The sequence below is a fragment of the Terrapene carolina genome, unplaced genomic scaffold, assembly GCF_002925995.2.
Source record: "Terrapene carolina triunguis isolate 2854851 unplaced genomic scaffold, T_m_triunguis-2.0 Scaffold32922, whole genome shotgun sequence".
Taxonomy (NCBI): domain Eukaryota; kingdom Metazoa; phylum Chordata; order Testudines; family Emydidae; genus Terrapene; species Terrapene triunguis.
This window is the reverse complement of record NW_020697273.1, coordinates 2,517,705-2,544,299: the sequence shown is the minus strand read 5'-3', so window position 1 is coordinate 2,544,299 and position 26,595 is coordinate 2,517,705. Positions and strand designations below refer to the sequence as shown.

Here is a 26,595-nt window from a genome sequence, read left to right as displayed (position 1 = left end):
CAGTCCATGAAGAAGTTTCCAGCAACATTTTACAGCACTTACGTGACTTGCAGGCCTCTTTATTAGAATATTTTTCTACAACTACTGATGACAATGCTTGGGTTCGAAATCCGTTTGTAATTACAGCCAAACTAGTCGGCTTTACTGTGCATGATTAAGAAAGCCTAATTGACTTAATTTCTGAATCTGATTTTAAACAAGTTTAAGGAGCTTCCGCTGAATAATTTTTGGAGCAGCCTAATAGAAGAGTACCCTAATGTGGCTAAACATGCAATTCGAGTGCTCCTTCTGCTACAACTTATTTGTGAGAGATGGGATTTTCGTATTATACTGCAACAAAAACCAAATATAGGAATAGACTTGATGCTGAGCCTGACATGAGGATTCAACTTTCTAGCATTATTCCTAATACTAAGCGAATTTGTGATAGAAAAACGCAGAAACATCAATCCCATTAAATCCAAATTTGTATTTCTGTTTATAAAAATAGATTTTCCTAGTAAAAATCTAATTTGTTTCGTGTTTGTGTATATATAAAGACAGCTTTTTTTAAGCAGAACACTGTTTTTAATTTTGACTCTTGCACTTGATTTTTGTACTACTTTATACGTGCTTTTCAGTTAGAAATTGTTAGTTCAAGTTATTTTAAATTTGTATTTTTGCTTTGTTTTATAAAATAAAATATATTTGAGCATAAATAACGCAATTTTTTATTTGAAAACCAAACGACTACAAAATAATAATATAAGTGTTCCGTAATAGGCTAAAAAGTGTTCCGTGGCCAAAAAAGTTTGGGAAACGCTGCCCTAGGCAGTTTATTCCAGTGTTTAACCACCCTGACAGTTAGGAACTTTTTCCTAACGTCCAACCTAAACCTCCCTTGCTGCAGTTTAAGCCCATTGCTTCTTGTTCTATCCTTAGAGGCTAAGATGAACAAGTTTTCTCCCTCCTCCTCATGACACCCTTTTAGATACCTGAAAACTGCTATCATGTCCCCTCTCAGTCTTCTCTTTTCCAAACTAAACAAACCCAATTCTTTCAGCCTTCCTTCATAGGTCATGTTCTCTAGACCTTTAATCATTCTTGTTGCTCTTCTCTGGACTCTCTCCAATTTCTCCACATCTTTCTTGAAATGCGGTGCCCAGAACTGGACACAATACTCCACTTGAGGCCTAACCAGCGCAGAGTAGAGCGGAAGAATGACTTCTCTTGTCTTGCTCACAACACACCTGTTAATGCATCCCAGAATCATGTTTGCTTTTTTGGCAACAGCATCACACTGTTGACTCATATTTAGCTTGTGGTCCACTATAACCCCTAGATCCCTTTCTGCCGTAAACATTTTCCTACTGGCCAATTATTTTTCATTAATACACTTGACTTCTCTTATAAGGTGTCTATACTTCATGGCTTAATATACAATCACTACTATCAGCTTCCTTCTCTTTCCATTTGTTAGATTTTCATTTTTGTTCAAGTTTTTTATTACTGCTTTCACTTCACTTCTTTACCAGGAGTTCTTTTTTAAACTGACAAAGCCTGCTTTATTGATTGCAGAATTGTGGGGATTTGGGGCATCTAGAAAAGTTCTCTTAAACAACTCCCAATCATCATTTGGGATGTTTAACTTTTTATGTTTAACAATTATGTTTAATGACAGGTTTCAGAGTAGCAGCCGTGTTAGTCTGTATCCGCAAAAATAACAGGAGTACTTGTGGCACCTTAGAGACTAACAAATTTATTAGAGCATAAGCTTTCGTGGGCTACAACCCACTTCTTCGGATGCATATAGAGTGAAATATATTGAGGAGATATATATACACACATACAGAGAGCATGAACAGGTGGGAGTTGTCTTACCAACTCTGAGAGGCCAATTAAGTAAGAGAAAAAAAACTTTTGAAGTGATAATCAAGATAGCCCAGTACAGACAGTTTGATAAGAAGCAAGTGTGAGAATACTTACAAGGGGAGATAGATTCAATGTTTGTAATGGCTCAGCCATTCCCAATCCCTATTTAGCCCTGAGTTGATTGTGTCTAGTTTGCATATCAATTCCAGCTCAGCAGTCTCTCGTTGGTGTCTGTTTTTGAAGTTTTTCTGTTTTAAGATAGCCACCCGCAGGTCTGTCATAGAATGGCCAGACAGGTTAAAGTGTTCTCCCACTGGTTTTTGAGTATTATGATTCCTGATGTCAGATTTGTGTCCATTAATTCTTTTGCGTAGAGAATGTTTAACTTTTTCGTCCCATTCAATTCAGCTCCTAATCATTTTCAGCTTTAGGAAATTAGCTCTTTTGAAGTGACAGGTTTGAGAGTGTACGTATATACATCGGGTCAGACTATATTATTTTATAGATCACAAATGTAACTAGGTTTAAACCTTCAATAGTGCGCAAAATGATCCAAACAAATAAAATATCAAAAATCTCAACTCAAATAAGGGACATCCCTAAATGAACAAAACTCTAGGTACAAGTGAATTTGGCTTCTCCTTCAGAAAAAGACAGTTACTTTTTTGTAACTGGTGTTCTTTCAAGAAGTGTTCCTCATGTCCATTCCATTGCAGGTGTGTGCGCTCACCACATGCACCAGAAGTTTTTCCCTCAGTGGTATTCGTAAGGGACAGGCTCTGGTGTCCTCTGGAGTAGCGCGCATATGCACTGTAAGGGGCGCCACTGGCTCCCCCCAACCCTCAGTTCCATCTTGCCGGAAACTCCAACTGTGGGGAAGGAGGGTGGGTCTTGGAATGGACAGGAGCAACACATCTCGAAGAACACCAGTTACGAAAAGGTAACGGTCTTTTCTTCTTCGAGTGCTTGCTCATGTCCATTCCATTGTAGGTGACTCCCAAGCAGTACCACCAGAGGCAGATAGGAATTCAGGCAGATAGCATCATACAAGACAGCTTTGCCAAATCCAGCATCATCTCTGGCTTGCTGGGTGACTGCGCAATGCATCGTGAACATGTGTACCTGTCATAACTATAAAGGGAAGGGTAACAGCTCTCCTGTGTACAGTACTATAAAATCCCTCCTGGCCAGAGACTCCAAAATCCTTTTAACTGTAAAGGGTTAAGAAGCTCAGGTAACCTGGCTGACACCTGACCCAAAGGACCAATAAGGGGACAAGATACTTTCAAATCTTGGGGGGGGGGGGGAAGGCTTTTGTTTGTGCTCTTTGTTTTGGGGGTTGTTCGCTCTTGGGACTAAGGGGGACCAGACATCAATCCAGGCTCTCCAAATCTTTCTGAACAAGTCTCTCATATTTCAAACTTGAAGTAAACAGCCAGGCAAGGCGTGTTAGTTTATCTTTGTTTTCTCAACTTGTAAATGTACCTTTTGCTAGAGTGTTTATCTCTGTTTGCTATACTTTGAACCTAAGGCTAGAGGGGGGGTCCTCTGAGCTCTTTAAGTTTGATTACCCTGTAAAGTTATTTTCCATCCTGATTTTACAGAGATGATTTTTACCTTTTTCTTTAATTAAAAGCCTTCTTTTTAAGAACCTGATTGATTTTTCCTTGTTTTTAGATCCAAGGGGGTAGGATCTTGATCCACCAGGAGTTGGTGGGAGGAAGGAGGGGGGATGGTTAATTTCTCCTTGTTTTAAGATCCAAGGGGTTTGGATCGGTATTCACCAGGGAATTGGTGAAGAGTCTCTCAAGGCTACCCAGGGAAGGGAATTAGCTTTGGGAGTGGTGGCAGCGGACCAGATCTAAGCTGGTAGTTAAGCTTAGAAGTTTTCATGCAGGCCCCCACATTTGTACCCTAAAGTTCAGAGTGGGGAAGCAGCCTTGACAGTACCAAAGACCATGTCGCGGACCAGCAGATGTCCTGGATAGGGACATGCACCAGGAAGGCAACCGAAGACTCCTAAGCCCTAGTCGAATGAGCCTTTAGTATTGGTGGAGGTACAGCATGCGCCAACTCATAACAAGTACGGATGCAGGTGGTGATCCAATTCGAAATTCTCTGAGAGGACATCGGAAGGTCCTTCATCCTATCAGCTGTCGCGATAAAGAGCTGGGTCCACCTGCTTGGTGCGCTCCATGTAGAATACCAGGGCGCACCAGACATCCAGAGTGTGCAGCCACCTCTCCTCATTGGTCAAGTGTGGCTTTGGACAGAAAACCAGGAGGAAGATATCCTGGTTGACATGAAAAGGGACCACCGCCTTAGGCAGAAAAGCCGGATGGGGCCCAGCTGGACCTTCTTGTAGAATACCATATACGGTGGCTCCGAAGCGAAGGCTTGTTCTTGGGCATCGATCCCGGTTGGCCCTGTCTGTCACACTCATTGGCTGCCGACACAAGCAGTGAATTTGGGGCAGGGTGGGTATAAAGATACTCATACCCCTTGCTGGGAATGTAGTATTTCCGCTCTGCCCACTTGGAGATGGATGGCAGTGAGGAAGGTGTATACCACAGGGCCTTGGTGATTTTTGCCACCCGCTCGTGCACAGGCAATGCCACCCTGGCTGGGGCTGCCGCGCTGAGTACATGGAACAAAAAGTCCGAGGGCTCTGCCAACTCCTCGGCTTCCAGCCCCAAGTTGGAGGCAACCCTCTTTAAGAGCTCCAGGTGAGCCTTAGCATCGTCCTGGGGAACTGGGTGAGAAGATCTCACTATCGCCTCATCAGGTGAAGACAATGAGGAGGCAGGTATGGGTGGGTCTGCCAAATCCGCCGCCTCTGTCGTCGGAGTCTCATGCGAGGCTGGCTGGACCTGGGGAGCCCGCTCTGACTCCATGTCCGAGTCCAAGGGCAGGAGACCGTTGCTGACTGTTTGTTGGATGCCCCCGATGCTGATCTAAGCCGCTGAGATGGTTGGGGAAATCCCCAGGGGTTCCAGAGCTGCCAAGGGCAGGCTACTGTCCCTGTGGCCATGCTGCCACTGGTGGCCCAGTGGGGAATGCCAACGCCCCTGATGGTTGGCCCTGGCCCGCAGGCAGAATAATAGAATATCAGGGTTGGAAGGGACCTCAGGAGGTCATCTAGTCCAACCCCATGCTCAAAGCAGGACCAATTCCCAACTAAATCATCCCAGCCAGGGCTTTGTCAAGCTGGGCCTTAAAAACCTCCAAAGAAGGAGACTCCACCATCTCCCTAGGTAACCCATTCCAGTGCTTCACCACCCTCCTAGTGAAAAAGTTTTTCCTAATATCCAACCTAGACCTCCCCCACTGCAACTTGAGACCATTGCTCCTTGTTCTGTCATCTGCCACCACTGAGAACAGCCAAGCTCCATCCTCTTTGGAACCCCCCCTCAGGTAGTTGAAAGCAGCTATCAAATCCCCCCTCATTCTTCTCTTCTGGACACTAAACAATCCCAGTTCCCTCAGCCTCTCCTCATAAGTCATGTGCTCCAGACCCCTGATCATTTTTGTTGCCCTCCACTGGACTCTTTCCAATTTTTCCACATCCTTCTTGTAGTGTGGGGCCCAAAACTGGACACAGTATTCCAGATGAGGCCTCACCAATGTCGAATAAAGGGGAACGATCACGTTCCTCGATCTGCTGGCAATGCCCCTACTTATACAGCCCAAAATGCCGTTAGCCTTCTTGGCAGCAAGAGCACACTGTTGACTCATATCCAGCTTCTCGTCCACTGTGACCCCTAGGTCCTTTTCTGCAGAACTGCTACCCAGCCATTCAGTCCCTAGTCTGTAGCAGTGCATGGGATTCTTCCGTCCTAAGAGCAGGACTCTGCACTTGTCCTTGTTGAACCTCATCAGGGTTTTTTGGCCCCATCCTCTAATTTGTATAGGTCCCTCTGTATCCGATCCCTACCCTCTAGTGTAACTACCACGCCTCTCAGTTTAGTGTCATCTGCAAACTTACTGAGAGTGCAGTCCACACCATCCTCCAGATCATTAATAAAGATATTAAACAAAACCGGCCCCAGGACCGACCTTTGGGGCACTCCGCTTGAAACCGGCTGCCAACTAGACATGGAGCCATTGATCACTACCCGTTGAGCCCGACGATCTAGCCAGCTTTCTATCCACCTTACAGTCCATTCATCCAGCCCAGACTTCTTTAACTTGGCGGCAAGAATACTGTGGGAGACCGTATCAAAAGCTTTGCTAAAGTCAAGGAATAACACATCCACTGCTTTCCCCTCATCCACAGAGCCAGTTAGCTCATCATAGAAGGCAATTAGGTTAGTCAGGCATGACTTGCCCTTGGTGAATCCATGCTGACTGTTCCTGATCACTTTCCTCTCCTCTAAGTGTTTCATAATTGATTCCTTGAGGACCTGCTCCATGATTTTTCCAGGGACTGAGGTGAGGCTGACTGGCCTGTAGTTCCCTGGATCCTCCTCCTTCGCTTTTTTAAAGATGGGCACTACATTAGCCTTTTTCCAGTCATCCGGGACCTCCCCCGATCGACATGAGTTTTCAAAAATAATGGTTAATGGCTCTGCAATCTCATCCGCCAACTCCTTTAGCACCCTCGGATGCAGCGCATCCGGCCCCATGGACTTGTGCTCATCCAGTTTTTCTAAATAGTCCCAAACCACTTCTTTCTCCACAGAGGGCTGGTCACCTTCTCCCCATACTGTGCTGCTCAGTGCAGTAGTCTGGGAGCTGTTTGTGAAGACAGAGGCAAAAAAATCATTGAGTACATTATCTTTTTCCACATCCTCGGTCACTAGGTTGCCTCCCTCATTCAGTAAGGGGCCCACACTTTCCTTGACTTTCTTCTTGTTGCTAACATACCTGAAGAATCTCCTCCTCGCTGTCGGAGCCCGAGGAGGGGGATACATATCTGGGGGACCAGGCCGATACTGAGGCTGCCTGTCTACCCCAATCCTGTCAGCCCTGGCCCCAAGCCTCTGCTGATGATCTGTAAGAGGGTGATGGCTCACAGTGCCGCGATCTCGGTGACAGTTGTCGTTATCCAGAGGATCTGCAACAGAACCCCGACGATCTACGTCTTATGCATCGGGAGCATGAGTGGATCGACCAATGAGTCGGACAGAGCCAATGTGCCCGCAGTAAGCCGTACTGGGGGTCTGGTGATCAGTGGCGTGGCTCCAGGGACTAGTGTCTCCACCCCACAGAGCAGTGCCATGTGCTGGGCGAGCGGCTCGGGTGCTCCCAGCACTGGGGCTCTGAAGACTGGTGCCGTGCCTCTATGGCGATCACCGCCTCAAACCTGAGGAACGCTGCCTGGTGTCAATGGACTGACACTGGGAACTCCAGCAGGCCAGCCGGTCCATGTCCACAGGCTGGTGCCATTACTCAGGCAAGCTTTGACGGGGCACCTCCTGCAGTGAGGAGCAGTGCTGTACTGATGGGGACCACTGGAAGGGTCTTAAGGCAGGTTTACCCCTTGAACAGGGTACGGTCGTAGCCAGCATGGGCAGCACCGGCAAGGACAGGATATCTCTCACGGCATGATGGCACCACTAGATGCCAAGTGCCTCTGCCAACTCCCTGGGGTGGCAGGCGGGTCCTGGAATAGGCTCTGCCGTTCAGCAGGAGGCGGGGCCTGACCTCCATCTGAAGGGGAAGAGCTGTCCCTCATGGGTCTTTGCTCTCCTCTGGTCCTCTCCTTCCCTCCCAGCCTCTCTTTGCTTTTTAGCCGGTACTGGGGATGGGGGGGATCAGCGCCAGTCTGCGGCCGGTGTCAGCGGCGCACTCCAGACCGAAGCTGCAGTGGTAGGAGCAGAGTCCAACCTTGTCAGCTCTGAGGCCAGGATAAGGGCCGACTCCATAAGGAGTGCTCGGACACAAATGTCCCGCTCCTTCTTGGTCTGTGGTCTGAAACTCTTCCAAATGCAACACTCGTCACTAACGTGGGTTTCCCCTAAGCACTTCAAGCAGCTTCTGTGGGGATCACTGACTGGCATGGGTTTCCTGCAACAATCACAAGGTTTGAAACTTGGGGACCGGGGCATCCCGTCCCTAGGCTAAGTCCCATTTGGGACTAACAAACTACACTAAAACTACTCTAAGGGAACTATAAAACTAACAATTTTAAAACAACTAGATACAAAAAAGTTCGCAACTCGGTACAGTTGAGAAGACTAGGCTTGCCAAGGCAAGGAGACGGTCACTGGCAGTAAGAAGAAATTGAGAGTGGGGGGGGGAGCCGGTGGCACCTCTTATACCGGTGCATACACGCGCGGCGCCAGAGCCAGTCCCCTACAGATACCACTGAGGGAAAAACTTCCGGCATCAGTGCATGTGGCGAGCACACACACCTACAATGGAATGGACATGAGAAAGCACTAAAAGATGATCAGGTTCAAGACAGATGAATTCTTCCCTGGATATTGAATCCAAGTTACAGGTTTTGTAACATCAGAGGAGGACAACGTAGCTGCCCTGTATATATCTCAGATGGAAAGATTAAACAAGACAGGTCCTGAGGGCAGCCTTACTTGTATCAAGTGAGTCATGACATACCCTTCTAGTTTCAAGCCAGCCAGGACACATCTAAAATCTATTTAGGTTCTTATATTGCCACCCATCAACTTGGTATCTGAGCACCTATGTGAAAAAGAGGCACATTGTGGAAATGGACTTCTTGGAACAGCACTGCTCAGCAAACTAGAATTAGATTGGGTGGACTTTCTAAGGGCTTTAGTCTACTCCCAGTAGAACCTTACGAACATTTTAACATCAAGCATATGGAGAAGGCATCATCAGGATGTACATGCAAGCATCAGGAAAATGCTCATCCATGTAAAAAGCTTTAGTTCAGATTTCCTCCAGAACCTATGATCTGCCACTCAAAAGGCCAATCATGAAGTCAACTCACACGTGGAATTGTCTGCAATCATGTTCTCATTCCTTTCCAGGTTTGTGGCAAACAGGAATGTCTTGCCAGACAAAGCCCACTCCCACAGCTACAGGGCTTCAAGGCAGTGTTCCCTCTAATTTTTTACATGCATGTGCAGAATTAATTTTATGTGCACAATATGGAGGTGATGTGTGATGGTGGAGGGGCCAAGCGGTTTGGAGTGTGGGAAGGGACTCAGGGCTGAGGCATTGGGTTGGATGAGGGCTCTTGATGGAAGTGCGGGCTCTGGGGTGGGGCTGGGGATGAGAGGTTCAGGGTGCAGGAGAGGGAAAATGCCATCATGTGGGTACCTCACTCTCCCTACAACAACACACCTGGAAACACCTGAGGAAAAAGACTGAACGGGGGGAAAGTGATGGTCCCAGGCTAAGGGACTGATAGCCTGTGTATAAAAACCTGGGAAAGCCAAGCTGCAAAGCCAAGGCAGCTTGTGCCTTAAGAATCTGCCAGCCTGTTTATCACACAGGATGAGAATTTGCTAATTCATATTAGCAGAACCAACAGTAAGTGAAAGCAGTTTGCCTCTTGACCCCATAATGTTGCCCTTAGGGGTCAAAAATGTTATCACTTGAGGAGTTCAGCCTGTATGGAACTAGTGAATGCAAGATCCAGGATCCTAAATAGATGGTATTTGTGAAGAAAGTGCATTACCCAACACAACCTTTCATCCTCAAACTGAATACAGAAAAACATGCATCTTCCCCCAACAGAAAACAATGCAATCTGTAAACAGACAAAACCTGAAGGCAATCAGAAACGTGCAACTGAAGAGACTGTACTTGTACATGGTCTTTCCTACACACACTACAGTACACACTGAGGGTTAGTGTAGTTGGAGAATACACCAGCAATTCACTGAGAACACTTCCTCTCCTTTCATGTGGTGTCAAACCCTCCAGTCTAGTGTTTTCAGTATGACATACTAAGTACTGGTCACTTCAGCTAGGTCAGTGAGAGAGCACTATCAGGCTAGGGTAAGAAATAAGCATAGGAGGAAAGAGGAGGCCAGCACAGGACAGCAGCTTCACAGACCCTCATGTAACTTTAGTTATTGCCCATGCATAAAAGCCAGTTTTTATACATTCATAGATTCCAAGGCCACAAGGGACATTCTGATCATCTAGTTTGACCTCCTGTATAACACTGACCACAGAACTTCGCCCAAAATAATTCCTAGGGCATTTTTTTTTTTTTTTTTAGAAGAAAAACACCACTCTTGATAACCCACCACAGCCCTTGGTAAATTGTTCTAATGGTTAATTGCCCTCACCATTAAAAATTTTAATTATGATTCGCTGTTTACAATTACATTTTGAGACTTATGAGTTATCCAGTTTTTACATCATTCTATATTTTTAATAAAAATGTCATGTAGTACCACATCAAACTCCTTACAGAAAGCTAAGTATATTACAACACTATTACTTTTACCAACCAAATTTGTAATCTCATCAAAAAAATATCAAGTTAGTTCGACAGGATTTATTTTCCATAAACCGATGTTGATTGACATTAATTAGATTACCCTTCTCTAATACTTATTAAAGAATAATATTTAATAATACTTATTAAAGAAGTCTCACATCAGCAGCTCTATTATCTTCCCTGGGATCAATGTGAGATTGGCCTATGACTACCTGGTTCATTCAGGTACAGAAAAGAGTTTTGTCCATGTAGCTTTGGGAACCTGCCCTTTGTTGTGAGCTATAACTTTTGAAAATATTTTAAAGAGAACCTAAGGAATGGAAGGTCTTAGCTAGAAAGAGAGGCTGAAGAGCTAAGACCTATACATCTTACAGAGGTAAATGCTGAGAGAAAACTTACTGAAATGTGTATGCACTTAATGAGGATCACAAAGACTGGGGGAAGATCTACTTCAGCACAAGGACACTCCTGGAAATTTAGGATAAATATCTGGGGAGCTTCTCCTTCTACCCCAAAAGGGTGATCAATATTTGTATTCTTAATCCAGGAAATGTGGGCAAAATCCACCTACGAGGATTCAAATGGTGGGGAATTAAGAGTTACTTGGGGTCCAACATATCTGGGGTACAAGTGACATCAGATGCTTGACTGGGTTATTTGCGTTCACATGCATGTGACCACATTGATCAGCAGATTGTGCGCTAAAATGGAATTCTCTTGGTATTTGAGAAACCTTGGGTATGGTGTCATCTTCCTCAGGAGAAGTGACAAGGACCATGGACCATATCCTAATATCAAACAAATGACTACTAAGGGGAATTTCATACTTACTGTATCTCTATGGAGACCTTCCCCCTTTGAGGTTTATTTAGGGGACTTTCCTGCTACGTTTACATTCAGAATTTTGCACAGGTGACATGCAGTAGTTCAAGAACTGAATTTCAGGATCAAGCTTGTTGAATTGCTAAAGGCACTGAGAGGGTAGAAAGTGTGGGAGTAGGTCTTGCTACAATCAGTTTAAAGCTCAGGGCTGGGTTTCAAAGTATCATTCACGAGACCAATTAACTTAGCTATTCAACTTGCCACAAATCAAAGGGAAGTAATGCCGCAAAACAACAAGAAAAGAGAGGCTGGAACAAAAGTTCAAAAGGGGAATTAAAACACAATCTCTTACAACTGCTCCAACAATGCATCTTCAAATCCTAACTTTATTAGGGCTTTCGGGTAAAGGGTCTGTGCTTTTCTCTAAGTGCTGGAAGATCACTACAGAACTAAGCAATGAGCCACTAAAGGCAATTTCATATAAACATTTCACCCAATAAACACAATTTATCAGCTGCATCCACGGCTCCATGCCAACAGCTACGTATATCCTTACTGTAACTTACCTATGCCTGGGTCCTGCAACTCAGACACATAGCAAGAAAAACTCTGTAAGTGAAGGGAGAGCTCCACTACAAGTCTACTCTTACTCACCTCACTATTACGATGCAATACAGAAGAGGATGGCACTGTCTTCCTTTTCCTGTATCAATATGCTGAATTCAAGCTATGCTGCATGTTCTGTATTCTCAGCACCCAATGCACAACAGCAGAAAAATCTGGGAGCCAAATCCAGAGCTTGCAAAAGTGAGTGTAACATCACTGAATTCACTGAAACTGCACTTGCTCACAATATTGAAAAGGAAGACAGATTTTTATTATAAATCCTCTTTTTATACAAATTTTCAACTTTCAAAGAGAATATTTTGGCTTGAAAACTGCCATTTTCATAGAATAGAATTGTTTCTGAAGAAACTGATCAAACTTTACAAAACTCCATTTTCAAGATTTCATAGCCAGAGCCTTACTTAAACTGTATTACACACTAGTATATATGCATGTCAAATCTCATAAATAAGTGACTAGCTTTCATCATCAATACTTGGTTTTCCATCATGAATTCCAGTGTGTAAAACTTTCTATGGCAAAACCACAACAAGACTTGTAAGCTGACAACATGTAGTGGAGACCTGGCCTGACATGAGCAATAAACATCTGGAGGGAGGCCTCATTTCTTGGACAACAGTATTAGGGAGGTAAACAGATCATTAGGTTGAAAAAGACAGAAAGTTTGAGCCAGCTAAGATAAGATGGAGAACACCCAGGGACCATTTATTAACAATGGACAAAATAATTCGGAATGTAGAGATGAGGTAAAGACTAGGTCAAGTGAGGACAATGCATGGCCAGAGCATGTTGCACTGGGACTGGTTCCTGCAAAGTAACCAAGCCAATTCAAAAACATGTGATGCAATGTAAAGTGTAAATGTATATAAAGGAAGAGTTTTTCTGTGCAACTCTGGATGTATGGTACATACTATACCCACCCCTACACTTGAGTCTGATCAGCATAGCTTTGCTGTATGACAAATAAAGGAACCTGAGTGACTAAATCTGGAGTCGAACTGAGTTTTTGGATCCCAGAAAACTGGATAAAGTGTTCTCCTAGAAGTAAGCAAGGTATTCTGGATAAGCTGAGTGGAAAAGGTCTCAGAGGGAATCCAACACTACAGCAGAAAAACTATTAAACTTTTAGAACATCAAGACTCCAGTCTTTTAAGCATTCCAAGTGAGCAATTTGTGCAGGAAAAGTTTCTATTGCGGTGAATTTGTGCAAAGTTTGGTCCCTGCAAAACTTGCACATAAAATTTTAATCAGCTGTCATGTCACAGTTCTCTCCTCCTTCATGCTCCCACACTTCTCCCTAGATAAAACCATATCTGGAATCTCGGGAACTCAGATGTTCTGTAGACCCAACCTATGCTGAGTGAGCTATGCTACCTTGAGCGTTAATCCATGCTGAGAGGCTGGGAAGGAGCTATAAGGAACATAGATTTACTTTTGAACTGAGGCAATTGGAAGCATCAGGCATCCTTCAGCTCATGAAGTCATTATACAATAAGTAATTCAGTACACACAGTTTTACACACCTATAACTTATTGTGAAGAAAATACTTCAGTGTATAATTTATGCAAATAATACTTTGCATCACTAAGAATTTTTGATAAAGGACACCCAGTCTTTCCTCCCATCTGTCAATGACTTTCCCAAACACACTGAAGTCTAGGACCCTAGCAGTGGAACTTTTACCAGGAACTGGAGAAGTGCTCCAAAGTGCCATGCCTCTCCCTGTGCATCTTAGAAGAACCACATAGATTAGGTCCACTGGGAAAAGTGTGGATTAGAGACTCCCGTTTTAGCTTTGTCCGCGAAAAGGAGTGGCAGGTTTACATGCTGAAATCCAAAGTCCACTGGAGGCAATACAGAGTCTAAATCCAAAAGGACGCTATGGCTTGTAAACCTATGAGGAATCCATGACCTTCTCAGCACAAAGTTTGTGCACATTAAACTTTATGAGCTGAAGTCTATTTTCAGTGCATAATGACCTATGGCACAACACTTTATACACTGAAGTCAAGTTTTCTGTACATAAAACTTTATAGCCTGTCTATTTATACTCCTAGCATACTTTGCAATTCATTTTTTTTTTAAAGGATATTCCCAGTGAAAAAGCATTAATTTATAAAGTTACTAAGTCATGACCATCACAAAAGTACATATCAAGATCATTTCAGTTAACAACATGTAGATGTCAAGATACAGAAATGATCATTGAAGGTAACTTAAAGAGAGATTATACATTCTCAAGAAAATTTACACTTGTGAACATTCACATTAGACATTTCCATGACCTTAACTCTGGCCCTTTTCGTCTGTGGTCTTTTTTTGGTGAATACATTTGAATAATTTGCCTAACAAATATGCTATCATTTAGGATGCCAGTTTTATAAAGATGAATAAAGCATAGTATGTTAAGATAGTATATACTGGGAGTAAAATTTAGCCCTTTATATGGAAAAAGATGCAGCCATATATATAAACAGGGACATCTCTCATGCCAGGGCATATTCCCTGTCCAACTAGAAGTTCCCAGAAGTTAACAAACTCAAAGGAAACACTCTTCATAGAGGAGGTGCTTCTAGTGGAATTACCAGTCAAACCCTCCCAGCCAAAACATGAATGAGTGTTTCCTATCTGAGCATAACAGCTTCAGTCCATAAATTATAGCATTATATGCTCAGAGCTGGGTCCATCTGCCATACAGAACCCCTTTGTTGACCCATGACTTGAGCTCAGGTGATCATGTAAATAATCGCTTATATTTTAGAAAAAGTTAAGATGCTTGTTTAATTAGTGCAAATTAAACTAAAGCTACAGTGCAAGTTGGAATAATAAAAGAAACAAAGATTATTTTTAAATGGGCTTTGTAGTGAGTCTGAAGCCTAGTATTCAGTTTAAGGCCTAGTGGTAATAGTTAGATTTGCCTATAGAACCTTCTACCAGCACAAACACTTATGACAATTGTCAGTAGCCCAAAAAATGATTAGCAGGAATGACAAATATGGTCAAGAAGCCAAGACTCAATTAAACACGGTCTCAGAAATAAGCGTGCGTAAGGAATAGGTGCCTAAAAAGGGAATCAAACCTGATGCTCAGCAGGACCTCGGGAGGGCAGGATGGTGAAAACCTTAACACTTAATCTCATTTTAAGGGGAATCCACAGCCCCACTGATTCCGGAGTATACATGATGCGGATTAGGCTATTAGTCTTATCTTGTTTCCAGTTCTGTGGTTTTGTTTATATTAAACATCGTATAAATAAAAAACTCAGTCTCTATGTATGTCTCACCAGTCATCATCTTAATTAATCTCTAAATAGCCACCAAAGAACAAACCCGTTATTAGTGACTAGTGCATCTTGCACCCAAAATTAATCATAAGGCTATACCTGCCTACTTCAAATCAGCCCTACTCTCATTCACACTCATTTGCACACAGCAAGAAAGCACTGCCCTCCATCCACTTCTGGAATTGGATTTACCTTTTCCTTCTGTCCTTACCTGACCAGGTCTCCATGGAGCTGCAAATAGAGGTTCTCCCTACCCTCTCCATCACAGATCTCAGATGCCAGGGTATCCACTGTACAAAGGACCAAGTGCAGGTCAGAAGAGGTCGCAGTTGCAGAGTCTGCTCCATAAATGTATACACAGCCTCGCCCAACATCCTCTTTCAGCCAGTCTCTCTCACGGGAACCAAACCGACTCCTTCTGTTCAAGCAGTTTCTGCTCCCATTGCGCTTCATGTTCCTCTAAATGACATCAAAAGTAGATGGTTAGCTGCTGGCACTAAGCCTGAAATCCAATAGATTGCCCACTGCTTTCCGACACCTCCAATGACCAGCCAAGTGTAATTTCCACCTCTCACCCACCTCTCCTTCTGCTTCCCCAAATTCCCCTCATCCCTTCTGGGTTGCAGTCATCCAAACAGCTGCTTACTCCTGGGGGAATTCTGCGCCGCTACACGTGCGCAGAATTCATGTCCCCTGCGGATTCCTTTGCTTCCCTGCAGAAAAATGACTTTCTGACAGGGAAGCAAAGGGAAGCTGCAAGAGCAATCACACACCACTCCCTAGCTGCGCAGGTTCATTGTTTCAAGCACCTGGAGCAACCAGCAGAGAGGTAAATCACAGCAGGGCTGGGAACATCCCATCCAGTGGCTCCTACACTGAGCCGAGATCAGCTGTTAGCCCCGGCTGGGCTGGAGGCAGGAGAAGACGGGATTTCCTCTTCCCCTGCAAAGGAGTGGCTGGGGCTGTGTCAGACCCACCCCCAGAATCCTCACCCAGCTGCAGGAAGCTCAGCATCCTCCCATGCTTCCTGCCCCCATCGCTCCTCGGCTGTGGGGGGGGGGAGAAGAGGGGTCACTGTATGGGGGAACAACTGCTCCCCCATCCACCCAATCCCCATGCATCTGGACCTCCCATATCTAGACACCCCGCCAAGCCTCACCTCATATACCCAGAACCCCACTAGCCCTCCATACCTGAACCCCACCCCACTGAACCTCAACCCCTGCATCTGGAGCCCCCCTGCACCCAGACTCCCTGCCTCCAGACCCCCACCTCTGCACCCAGACCACCCCCCACTGAGCTCCCTGCACTCAAACCCCTACCCTGACAAGCCCAACCCCCCTGCACCACCCTGAGCCCCCACATCTAGACCCCCATGCCACTGACCCGCAACTAGCTGCACCCAGACCCCCACCGCACGAAGCCCCACTCCCCCCAGCACCCCAGACCCTTCCACTGAGCCCCAACTACTTTTACCTGGAAGCCCCTGCAGAGTCCCATTGCCCCTGCACCTGGAACCCCACACAATGAGCCCCTGTGCATCCAGATCCCCCCACACCTAGACCCTCCACCGAGCAGCCTACACCCAGAGTGTCCCAAACAGAATCCTCTCACCCCACACTGAGCCCCTCCACACTTGGATCCTGCCTGTCCCACAGGTGCGCCTAGCATAGAGGGGCAGGGCCCCAGGGTGTTTCTGGGGTATATTCAGTCCTTGTGCTGTGTCAGGGTCGGGTGCAGCCTCATCACTGAGTCCTTGTCCCGGGCGTGGGGGATGGGGAGGCTGCAGGGTGATCTCCCACCTTCGTATAGCCAGTGGCCTGTGCTCCCTACTGCCATACTGAAGCCTCTGCATTTATTTATTGACAAATGAAGCTTGCAGAATTTTAAAATATTGTGTGCAGAACTTTTAATTTTTTTGCACAGAATACCCTCAGGCATAATAGTTGTGGACAAGACATGTGAGGAGACTGCATAAACTAAGGTAAGACTGGGAGTGGCCCCTGGATTGTGCTTGGAAAGCATCTGCAACACCCTGTATCTCTATGATCTGGAAACATCCTTCACCTCTTTGGATCTCACCCATTACTAAAGAGGCATACAATTAGCAGGAAAATTAAACCACGGATGGGACCAAATCCTCTACCCCAGCTGACTGGTTTGAGACACTGATGATTCAACAACAAGGATTTACTAGAATATGGAATCGTCTCCTTAATGACATAAATAGTCATGCTCCTTCCCTCTTGCCTAGGGCTCTACCCAGAGCTGACCGGGGGGGGGGGGGGGGGTGAGGGAGATAATTGTATCAAGGCCCCAAGTCCAGGGCTCCCCCGAAAATGTCTAATGTCTGTGTAAAGAAAGTGAAATTGCAGTGGGTGGGGCTCCAGTGAACATTATGTACTAAGGCTCCAAATTTCTCTTGAGGGGCCTGACTCTACCACTACTACTAACAAGAAAGTGCGCTAAAAGCAGCATGGCTCGATTCAAATCTCACTATGCTAGCTGTTCGTTCCACAGCAGGTGTTCAAGCTCATAATCTGTGAAGAGTGAAGGCCACTGCTCCAAATGGACATGCCCTAAACCGATCACAATAAAGTGTTAGGCAAATCAATATTGCATTGTAAAACAAATATTTTTTCTCGCTCTGCCTCAGCGTCCCAAGTGCCAGATGCATATTCCACATAGCAAAGTAATTTTTACAATAGTTTGTCACTTTAACAGTCAATGTTGTCAACTAGATTTTCCTCTATTAGTGTGAGCGAGAGGTTCATCATAGTATCTAAGAAATCCTTCTGGAGTTTGCTTTGCTTACAGATGGTGGTGCTAGACTCCCGTGAGCACCTACCATCTCACTAGCAATGCAGCATTTCATCCTCTAGAACAGGGGTGACCAAACCGCAGCTCGTGAGACGCATGTGGCTCTTTTACAGTTAAAGTGTGGCTTGCGGAACTCTCCATGCCCACCCCTCCCCCATTCTCTGCCTACCAGACTGGGTGGGGGGGAGGAGGATGCTCAGGGCTTCTGCCCTGGGTTTGGGTGGTGGGGCTAGGGGCTTCTTCTCCCCAGCAGGGAGGGGGGTCTTGGGGCTTCAACCCCATAGGACATGTCTGCCAGGACTCAGGGCTTCAGAAGGAGCAGTGCTGAAGCCCCAAGACTCCCCCTCCCCACAGGGCAGAAGCTCCAAGCCCCGGCAGGTGCCTCACAGAGAGCTGAAGCCCCATGACACCCGCTCCCCACAGGGCAGAAGCCCCTAGCCCCACCATCCTGCCACGTGGCTGAAGCCCCAAGCCCCGGAAGGCACACCCCAGCTTTTGAACTTCTGAAGATTGTTGTACAAGTTTACCACGCCTGCTCTAGAAGCTGCTGGGCATCCACACTAAGAGGAAACAATTAGGATCCTTCTCAGGACACAGCAACCATCGCACAGCAGCAGAATCTACACACAGGGTAATGCTTTAAAATTACAGGAACATCAATTAAACCAATATCCTCTGAGTTATATTTCTATTGAAGTAGCAACTAGAGACCTTGATCAGGATTAGGGCCCCCAATGTGCTAGGCACTGTACAGACATTTAGGCCCCAATTCTTTTTTGTGCAGATGTACACTGGGAAAGGGAGGGAGGCAGGGGGATGCAAAGGTGGTTTTAAGACAACTTTGCACCTCTGGGATTCTGGGCCCAGTCCCCAGCTGTTCTAACCAATGGTAGCTTTGAACAGCTGCCAGGGAGCCAATCTGCCACCTCAGAACAGCTGGGAAACTGATGTTCTGGCCCCATATTTCTGCACCCCTCTCACACCTATGACAGACAAGGGGTGAGAGGTGGGGAGCAAAATAGGGCTACCTATAACATTCCTCCAAGTTAGTTCCCAGTTGGAGAAATGGACCTGGGTTCTGTCCAGAATCAGGGCCAGAGTATGAAACAATCCTTGCCCCGAAGATATCAAGGCTGGGGGATCAGCAGAGATCAGGCAAAATACATAACCAAGTCAGTCCTTCACAGCACCCTTGCATAATCCAGAAATCCATCATAAGTCCTTTCCACCACAAAGTCTAACCCAGTCCCAACATTCAATTCTCCTTTCTTAATGCAAGGAAGAGGGGTCACTTTGAATCTTGAAGATACTCACTAATTTCACAGTTCAATTTGAGAAATTACATTAGCCTCCTTCATTTCAACTTGTTATAATATGATACTTCATTTCCTGCCCTAAATTCTTACATAGCACTGCTATACTCTGTTAGACAGCTGCTGTGTTTTCATCAGAAGTGGCTGCTTTTCAGTGCTCACAAAGTGATCCTCACATACAATCTGAAAAGCACTGAGATATCCTTCAAGATGAGAAGTCTAGGTTATCACCCTTCTTTATTAAATAGACTTTCTACACACTCTTTATGCTTACAACCTTCCCCCACATCACTGACTTGCAAGTTACTTACTGCACCAAGTCTGCCTTCTAAACATACCACTATTTTAGATGGAAAGTGGTGTTACATGGACTGTAATCAAGATGTAGCAGCTATAGAAATGCTGTGTCCTGAAACTTCTTGGTGTATGAATGCAACAGCTTGTTAAAAGCTGACATTTCAGTGAGCACCATTATAATTAAGGTTACAGTGGGACTTTCATTACAACCCTCCCGTTTTCACAAGCTCAAATATTCTCTTTTGGAGCTGCAAACTTTGCTCTCTGGGTTGCAACCAAGCCAGGAATTAATTTGTATTTATTTTCAAGAAGTCTAAACACAATCCTTCCCGCAGTTTTCAGTGGTGCACAGTGTGACCAAGTTAATATTACTAATAAAACCCAAACTTCTGCATTCCCTGACTAACAACAGAACCTTTTTTGAATTCTAGGCAGTGCTACCACCTCTGAATATTATTAAGGTTGCCTCACATTTCCCATTATAAATCCTTGTTTTTAATTGCCTATAGCTTTGCCAAATTTTAACCATTTGGGCTCCAATTTCCCATGCCAGGTGTCTGTTTCCAGCTGAACTTCTTTTTAGAAAATTTCAGCCAAAACAGTTTCTGAGAACGAGGCTAGGGAAAAATGTCTGACACAGTATAGCAGTTCTTATGTTTTGCCCATGTTAAAAAATTCTTTGAAAAGTTCTGGTGCCCCCATGCTTTGGAGCAGGGACATGAAAAGGGGAGGGGGGCTGGCTAGCCTTTGTGTCAGGAATATGCCTTTTAACATTCCCATTAAAATTTTCACAAATCAGGCCAAGCTATAAGCTTTGGGGAGGGGAGGGAAGAATCACAGTTCATACACACAGTGGAGGCTTCTTTGATTTTAGTAGCTAAAAATATCTGAAGATTCTGTCCTTACTGACCATGCTTGAGACTGCACGTGCTCCAGCAGCACGGAGCAACTGAGCATGCTTCAGCTCCTCCATGTGACTGAACTACACACGCACCATCCCCACAGAGCATGCTCCACCCCAGGGATACAGGCACAAAACCAAACTTTCCCCTGTAATGGCAGTTACCAGCTGCTCCAGGTTGTGGCGGGACCACCAGACATTAGAACTGAGAGCAGGGAGCCTTCTCTTCCATGCTCTCAATGATCTCCCAGAGGGCATTTAGGCAGCATGGAGGAAGAAGCTGTTTGATTCAAATGCACAGAGGACAAAAACTGAACTGGGAGGGGGGAAAGGAGTAGAGTAGGACAAAGTGTCTGGTTAAACTGGCACGGGGGGGGGGGGGGGACACGACAACATAGACTGGGCATGGAGACTGGGAGCAGGGGAAGTAGAGACTGGAACTGATTGGACAAGTAGGGTGAGACTGAGAGCCGGTGTGGTACACAGTGGGATGAGGGGAAGGGAAGAGCCTGGGAGAGCACTAAGATCAGACAAGGAAGTGGGGAGACTGGGGCTGGATGGACAATGAGTCTGGGACTAGAAACCAGTGGTGGGAAATGGGGATAGGTGGTTTGAGCGGAGGCAGATCTGACAAGGAGCAGAGGCGCAGGGCATGAACTGAGTGTGCCTCAACAAGGGACAGGGAGGGGAGAGACTGGAACTAAGTGTGAAGAGAAAGGGGGGAGACTGGGACTCAGAGTGAGCCTAGGACTGGGACAAGAAGCCGGAGGAGGTGAGACTGGGGCGAGGAGCCTGCAGTGGGGAAGAGACAGGACAGGAACAGGACTAAAGGGGTCAAACTTGGGGGGAAAGGGAAGAAGTCTCTGTACCCACCACAGCACATTTCTCTCCATAGTCTGGAATGGAACCCAAGATTCCCAAGTCTCATCATTCCTCTGCTGTCAGCAAATATCTGTTGAAACTGATTCAAAGTATGTGTCTCATCCCCCTCCAGTGCTGGTCCACACAGAGGATGCCAACCTACTATTGTTATTGATTACTCTGTTAGCTCAAGTAGCAGAAGTCCTTGTGGTGGATCTAAAGTTTTCAACCCTGCAGATGACCCACATGGGTGTCAATGTGATGCCACGTGATGGAATTGGTCTTTTTTGGTTTGCTTTTTTAAAAGCTAGGAAGTGACACACACACACAAATTATGTTAAACAAACATCAGTAAGGGTTGCAAAGTTAAGCACTCAAAAGTTAGGAAATGCCAGAATTAAGGTGGCCCGTGCAGACCTAGTTTGGCTCCCTTGGGCATATGTGTTATGATGCTACCTTTAATTACATGATCATATACTATTTGTTTCCACAGGACCCCAGCCTCACTCAGGGCACAAGATGGATACAACTCAATTAATCAGCAATTATTCAATATTTTGTTTTCTCATTGTTTTGTGTGTGGCTCCATGCCTTGTTTACTGCACACTATTTAAACCCTGCTCTGAAGACAGAATTATTAATTTCCTCCTGGGCTTTCTATGGAGCTCATCCCTATACTATGTAAATACTTCACAAACAATTAATTTATTTCACCACACCCCTATGGGAAGAGGGGATGATAATATCCCCATCTTATGGATGGGGAAATAAGACACAGAGATCAAGGTCAAAATTTCTACTGATTTTGGGTGCCCAATTTTAGATAACTAGGACCTGATTTAGAGTACTTAGCATCATACAGGACTTTATATGTTCACAGTACACCTCTCACTGACTTCAGTTGCTGCTGTGAGTGCTCAGCACCTTTGCAAGTCAGACCCTGAAGTCTCAAGTCAGGCATTCAGAAAATGAGGAACTAATATTAGTGGTCACCTGTGAAAAGTTTGATTTAAGGGACTTGCCCAAAATCACACTGACTCTGTGGCCCATGGCCTGCCGGGGATGTTTGTTGAAGGCTCCTTCACAAAGCCATGAACATGGACCTGTACCTGGCGCAATTCACGAATTTCCCCAACACCTGTCCTTCCTGCAGTGTGGGGGAGACCCTAGCATGTGTCTACATAGGGTATGTCAGGTTGCAGCCCCTCTTCCAGCTCATCCAGAACCTCTTACTGAGCTGTACTTTCCCCTGTTCCTGGCACACCACATCCATGGCCCCACAAAGTTGTGAGACCTTCTTGTCAACCTTCTCCTGGCGCTGGCCAAGATGACAATCCACGACTCCAGGAGGAAGAAGCTAGATGGGCAGGGGTGCTCTGTGACTTAGGGCCTATATCTGTTCCCTTGTCCATTCTCACCTTCAGGCAGAGTTCCTCCTTAGATGCCTCTGGATCCCTCGTTATTAACCTTTGACCTCACTTCCGCTCCTATTTTTTTTCACTTTTTGCCCCCAGAAATCACTAGTAACCTGAGTTCAGTGGTTCTGCCCCTTTAGCGGAGAGGGCAAGCCTTTAGTTTTGGGCAATCCTATTCCTGCCCTTCCTGGTACTACTAACAGTACAGTGACTCTGTGGAAGAGGTAGGAATAGAATCCAATTCTCCAGGGCAGCATTCACTTGTCTTAACCACGAAACCATCATTTCTCCCCCTGCAATTCCTTGCCTCATTCACTACACATCTTCCAACTTCTGCAATAACCAAGGCAGGGTCCTATAGACCAGTGCTTCTCAAGCTATCTGATGTGGGGGACCGGCAATTTTTTTTTTCCCAATGGGCCAGGGACCGGTGCCATATTATTATCCTATTTGATGCTCTTATGAGGAAACTCGTCACGGACCGGCAGCCGATGGCTCGCGGACCGGCACCAGTCCGCGGACCACCACTTTGAGAAGCACTGCTATAGACAACAGCTGACTGTCTCCCCATATTCATCCCCGGAGCAGGTTCATCCTGTGCACTAAAAGAGGTGGAGTCTGGTGTAAAAAAAATAGTATGTGATCATTGTGACTGAATGCCCCTCTGCAGTCACACCCTACACACTACTGTAATAATTTTTGTACAAAATATGCCTGGTGAGGTATTATTTGAAAACTGATAATACATTGATCAATATTTTTGTGTAATATATGTATAAAATGCATATTAAGAGTTATGAACATAAGCTGAAATTATGACTGAAATGTGTTTACCAGACAAGTCTGAGGAGGGGGTAAACCTGTTTCTCAATCACAAAGGACACGCTAATGCCTCTAGCCAGGTGTCAGCAAAGTTGATTGGCAATCACCGGTCAAGTGGCCATTCTTTGGCAACAGAGGACGGCAGGAATAAATCGATCTGCATTTTAGTAAGCAACAACATGGAACCTCTTTCACTCTCTATCCTCACAGTGGGAAGGCACTTTATCCCTCAGACAAATGCATTTCAAAGGTTGAATGGACTATGAAAGCGAGGGACAAAAACACACCAGGTAGTCTCTTTCGCTTCCTATTTCTTTCACCTAAGACAACAGCCTTTGGACTTTGGGAGGAGTTCTGACCTGAGAATTTGGTCAGCCCTGTTGCTAGGAACATGTGGTAAGGATTTTACCTTGAACCAAGTCTAGTTTGTTAAGTTTTAGTTACTAGAAAGTGTTTCATCTTTCTCTTGTAACCATTTCTGACTTTAATACCTTATACTTGTACTCATTTAAAATCTACCTCTTTGTAATTAAACTTGTTTTATTCTTTAATCAAAACTAATCCAGTGTTGTGTTTAAACTGAATTGTTTGGTGATGCCAATTAAAGTACCAAACTGTTGTATATTGACCCTTTACAGAGGCAACAGACCTCTAATATCTGAACTGTCGCGGAGAGAGCTGTACAGTGCAGAAAACACCTTTTGGGGAAAATCCAGGACCGGGAGTGTGTTGGGGTCACCCTGAAAGTGGAAGCCAGAGCGTGACTGGAATGCTGCTGGCAGGCTGCAACTATACACAGACACTCAGGCTGTGACCTGCATGCTGTTTTGCTGTTTGTGAGGGGTCCAGCTTGGAAACTACAGCAGCAAAGCATTGTGAGACACCCGAGACTACAGGGCAGGTGGTGACACAACCCCTCACTAATCTGGACTGTACCCCAGAATGTGATAATCATGTAATTGACGTCTCTATAATAATAAATATGCTCACAAGGAGGCCAAATTAAGCCTGTATAGGCAATTTTAAATCTGACCTTTCTAAACTTGTGAGTGCTGGACTTTGTTATCTTAAGCATTATTCTTTTAACATGGCTTTCTGTGTACAGTTTAATTTACTTAAAGAGGCTGTTAGACCTTAGAAGTGATGAAAACTACCATCTAAACCATCTTTTCCTAAGCCACAGGAATCAACTATGGATATCTAATGAGGACACATGAAAGACAAAACAAGTTACAGTAAAAATTACATTCCATGAATTCGACAAACAGGCCAGCACTGACACAGCTGGGACAGCAAAGATAATTTGGAGGGCAGCACAGCAGGCACTGAGGATTCCTGTTATTCCCTCCTTGTATGAAACTCCTCAGAGGAAGAGGTGTGCTGGATCTCAAGTACCAGTAGGAGTAAAGCAAGCGGGTCTGCTGGCTTTGCAAATAAATGCCCTTTCCCAATACAGATTCCTGCGTGAAGCAAGCTGGTTTTGTTATTAGTAACACAGGTAAGGGAACTAATTTTAAAGTACTTTTAACCAGCTAGTGACTCACTCAAGGTCATATGAGAAGTCTGTGGTAGAACTGAGAACACAGGAGTCTTGGCACTTAAGAACCCCTTCGTCCAAATCTTGCTCCCTCGCCATTCTCTCTTGTTTTTACTATTTAAGCTTGTCTCTTTCTTATTGCTGTGTCAAGTGTTCGACTCTTAAGACAGCATCATATCAACGCAAGCCAGTGTCTCATTTCCTGAAACCAAAGCTTTTGCTGATGCCTCCCTTGTTGTCATCAACCCTGCAATTTGCCACCCCTTGCTGTGCTCTAACTCAGACCAATCTTCTTGTGGCAAGGACCATTTTATTTTTGCTAAAGTGCCAGGCTCATCGGTGATGCTATTTGAATAAACACAGAACCAGACGATACCAAAGAGAAGGGGTAAGACAAAAGTATTCATTCACGGGGGGAAGGGGAGAGGTTTTGTATATCCCGCTGGGGCAAGTGAATGTTATGGTTATAGTTAAGTCCTGTCCACTCTATGGTAATCACCATGAACTTTTGACCACAGCATAATTAGGGAACCAGTGTAACCAACATATGGCTTCATTATAAGTCTGTTGGAGTTACCTCTTCAAGAGGTCTTGGGGGAGAAATTCACATAATCCAAATTCCACTCCCTGGGCTGCCACAGGGTAAATTCCCTTCTTCTAACATTTATAGACTGCTTCAGGACACAGACACTATGGATGACAACCAGCCAGACATCTCCACTGGTGCAGCATCCACCACCAAGATATATCACAATGTGAGATCAGCAGATGGATGAAGAGCTGCTGGCCCAAGAGCAAGCCAGGGAAAGGAGAAGAGATACAGATATGTAGCTGGGGAGCGTGGGGGGAATGATGCCAATACCCTGCCCTCACCACTGATTAAGGTCCTCAGACACAGATCATCCAGGTACTAGGACCCTTTGGGGCCCCAGTGCTCCTCTCTCCTGGACTGCCCCACTGGTGGGCAGCGCTTTCTTCCACCCACTGGCCAGGAATCTCTGCCTGTGACGAAGCCCTCGCCCCGGGCCCTCCAGCTCACTCGCCCCGCTTGGGCGCAACAGCCGCCGCCCGCCTGCGGCCCCTCAGCAGCGGGGCTGCGGAGCGACCCAGGGCAGCGCCGCGAGTCCGTGGCCCCTGCCCCGGGGGGTCACCGCCCTGCGCCGCATCTCCCGAGCCCGGCACGTTGGGACCTGCTGCCCCAGAGACGCCTGGCCCGGGGCGCCCCGTCAAGGGGCTGGACAGAGCGCGCCGTCCGGGGAGCGGGGGCGGCCCTGCTTCGGGCGGCGGCCGCTCTGGGGCCGGGCAGGCCGCGGCCCAAGCCCCCCAGCCCCGGCCCGACCCCGGCCCCCTCTACCCAGCCCGGCCCAGCCCCTCGGCCCGGCCCCCTCACCTTCAGCACCCGGATGCCCCCGCGGCTCCCGGTCCGACTTCCCCGGGCGCTGCCGGCTCCCGCCACCTCATCCTCCTCCGGCTCCGCCGCCTCCATGGGCCCCGGCTCGGCCCCAGCCTCCCCCATCAGCAGCAGCGCCGGGGCAGCAAGCGCCTCGCGCTCGCGCTCGCAGCCGCGGGATCCCAGCCGCGCCCACGGGCTCATTAGCATAACGGACCCCGCCCGCCGAGCCCCGCCCCCTGCCGGAGCAGGGACCGTTCCTCAGGCCCGGG

The 26,595-nt window shown here is 46.1% G+C and overlaps 1 protein-coding gene across 1 annotated transcript in view; it reads right to left on the bottom strand.

The window, feature by feature from the left end:
* LOC113409388 (PH domain leucine-rich repeat-containing protein phosphatase 2-like) overlaps positions 1 to 26,383 on the bottom strand; it is a 139,944-nt gene extending 113,561 nt beyond the window's left edge. Inside the window, exons 1-2 of the mRNA XM_029914174.1 lie at positions 26,324 to 26,383; positions 15,179 to 15,426 (exon numbers count right to left, since the gene is read on the bottom strand). Coding sequence (XP_029770034.1) covers positions 15,179 to 15,420 — 242 coding nt within the window. The 5' untranslated portion in view covers positions 15,421 to 15,426; positions 26,324 to 26,383. The remainder of the gene's footprint in view (positions 1 to 15,178; positions 15,427 to 26,323) is intronic.
* Positions 26,384 to 26,595: the final 212 nt, after the last annotated feature.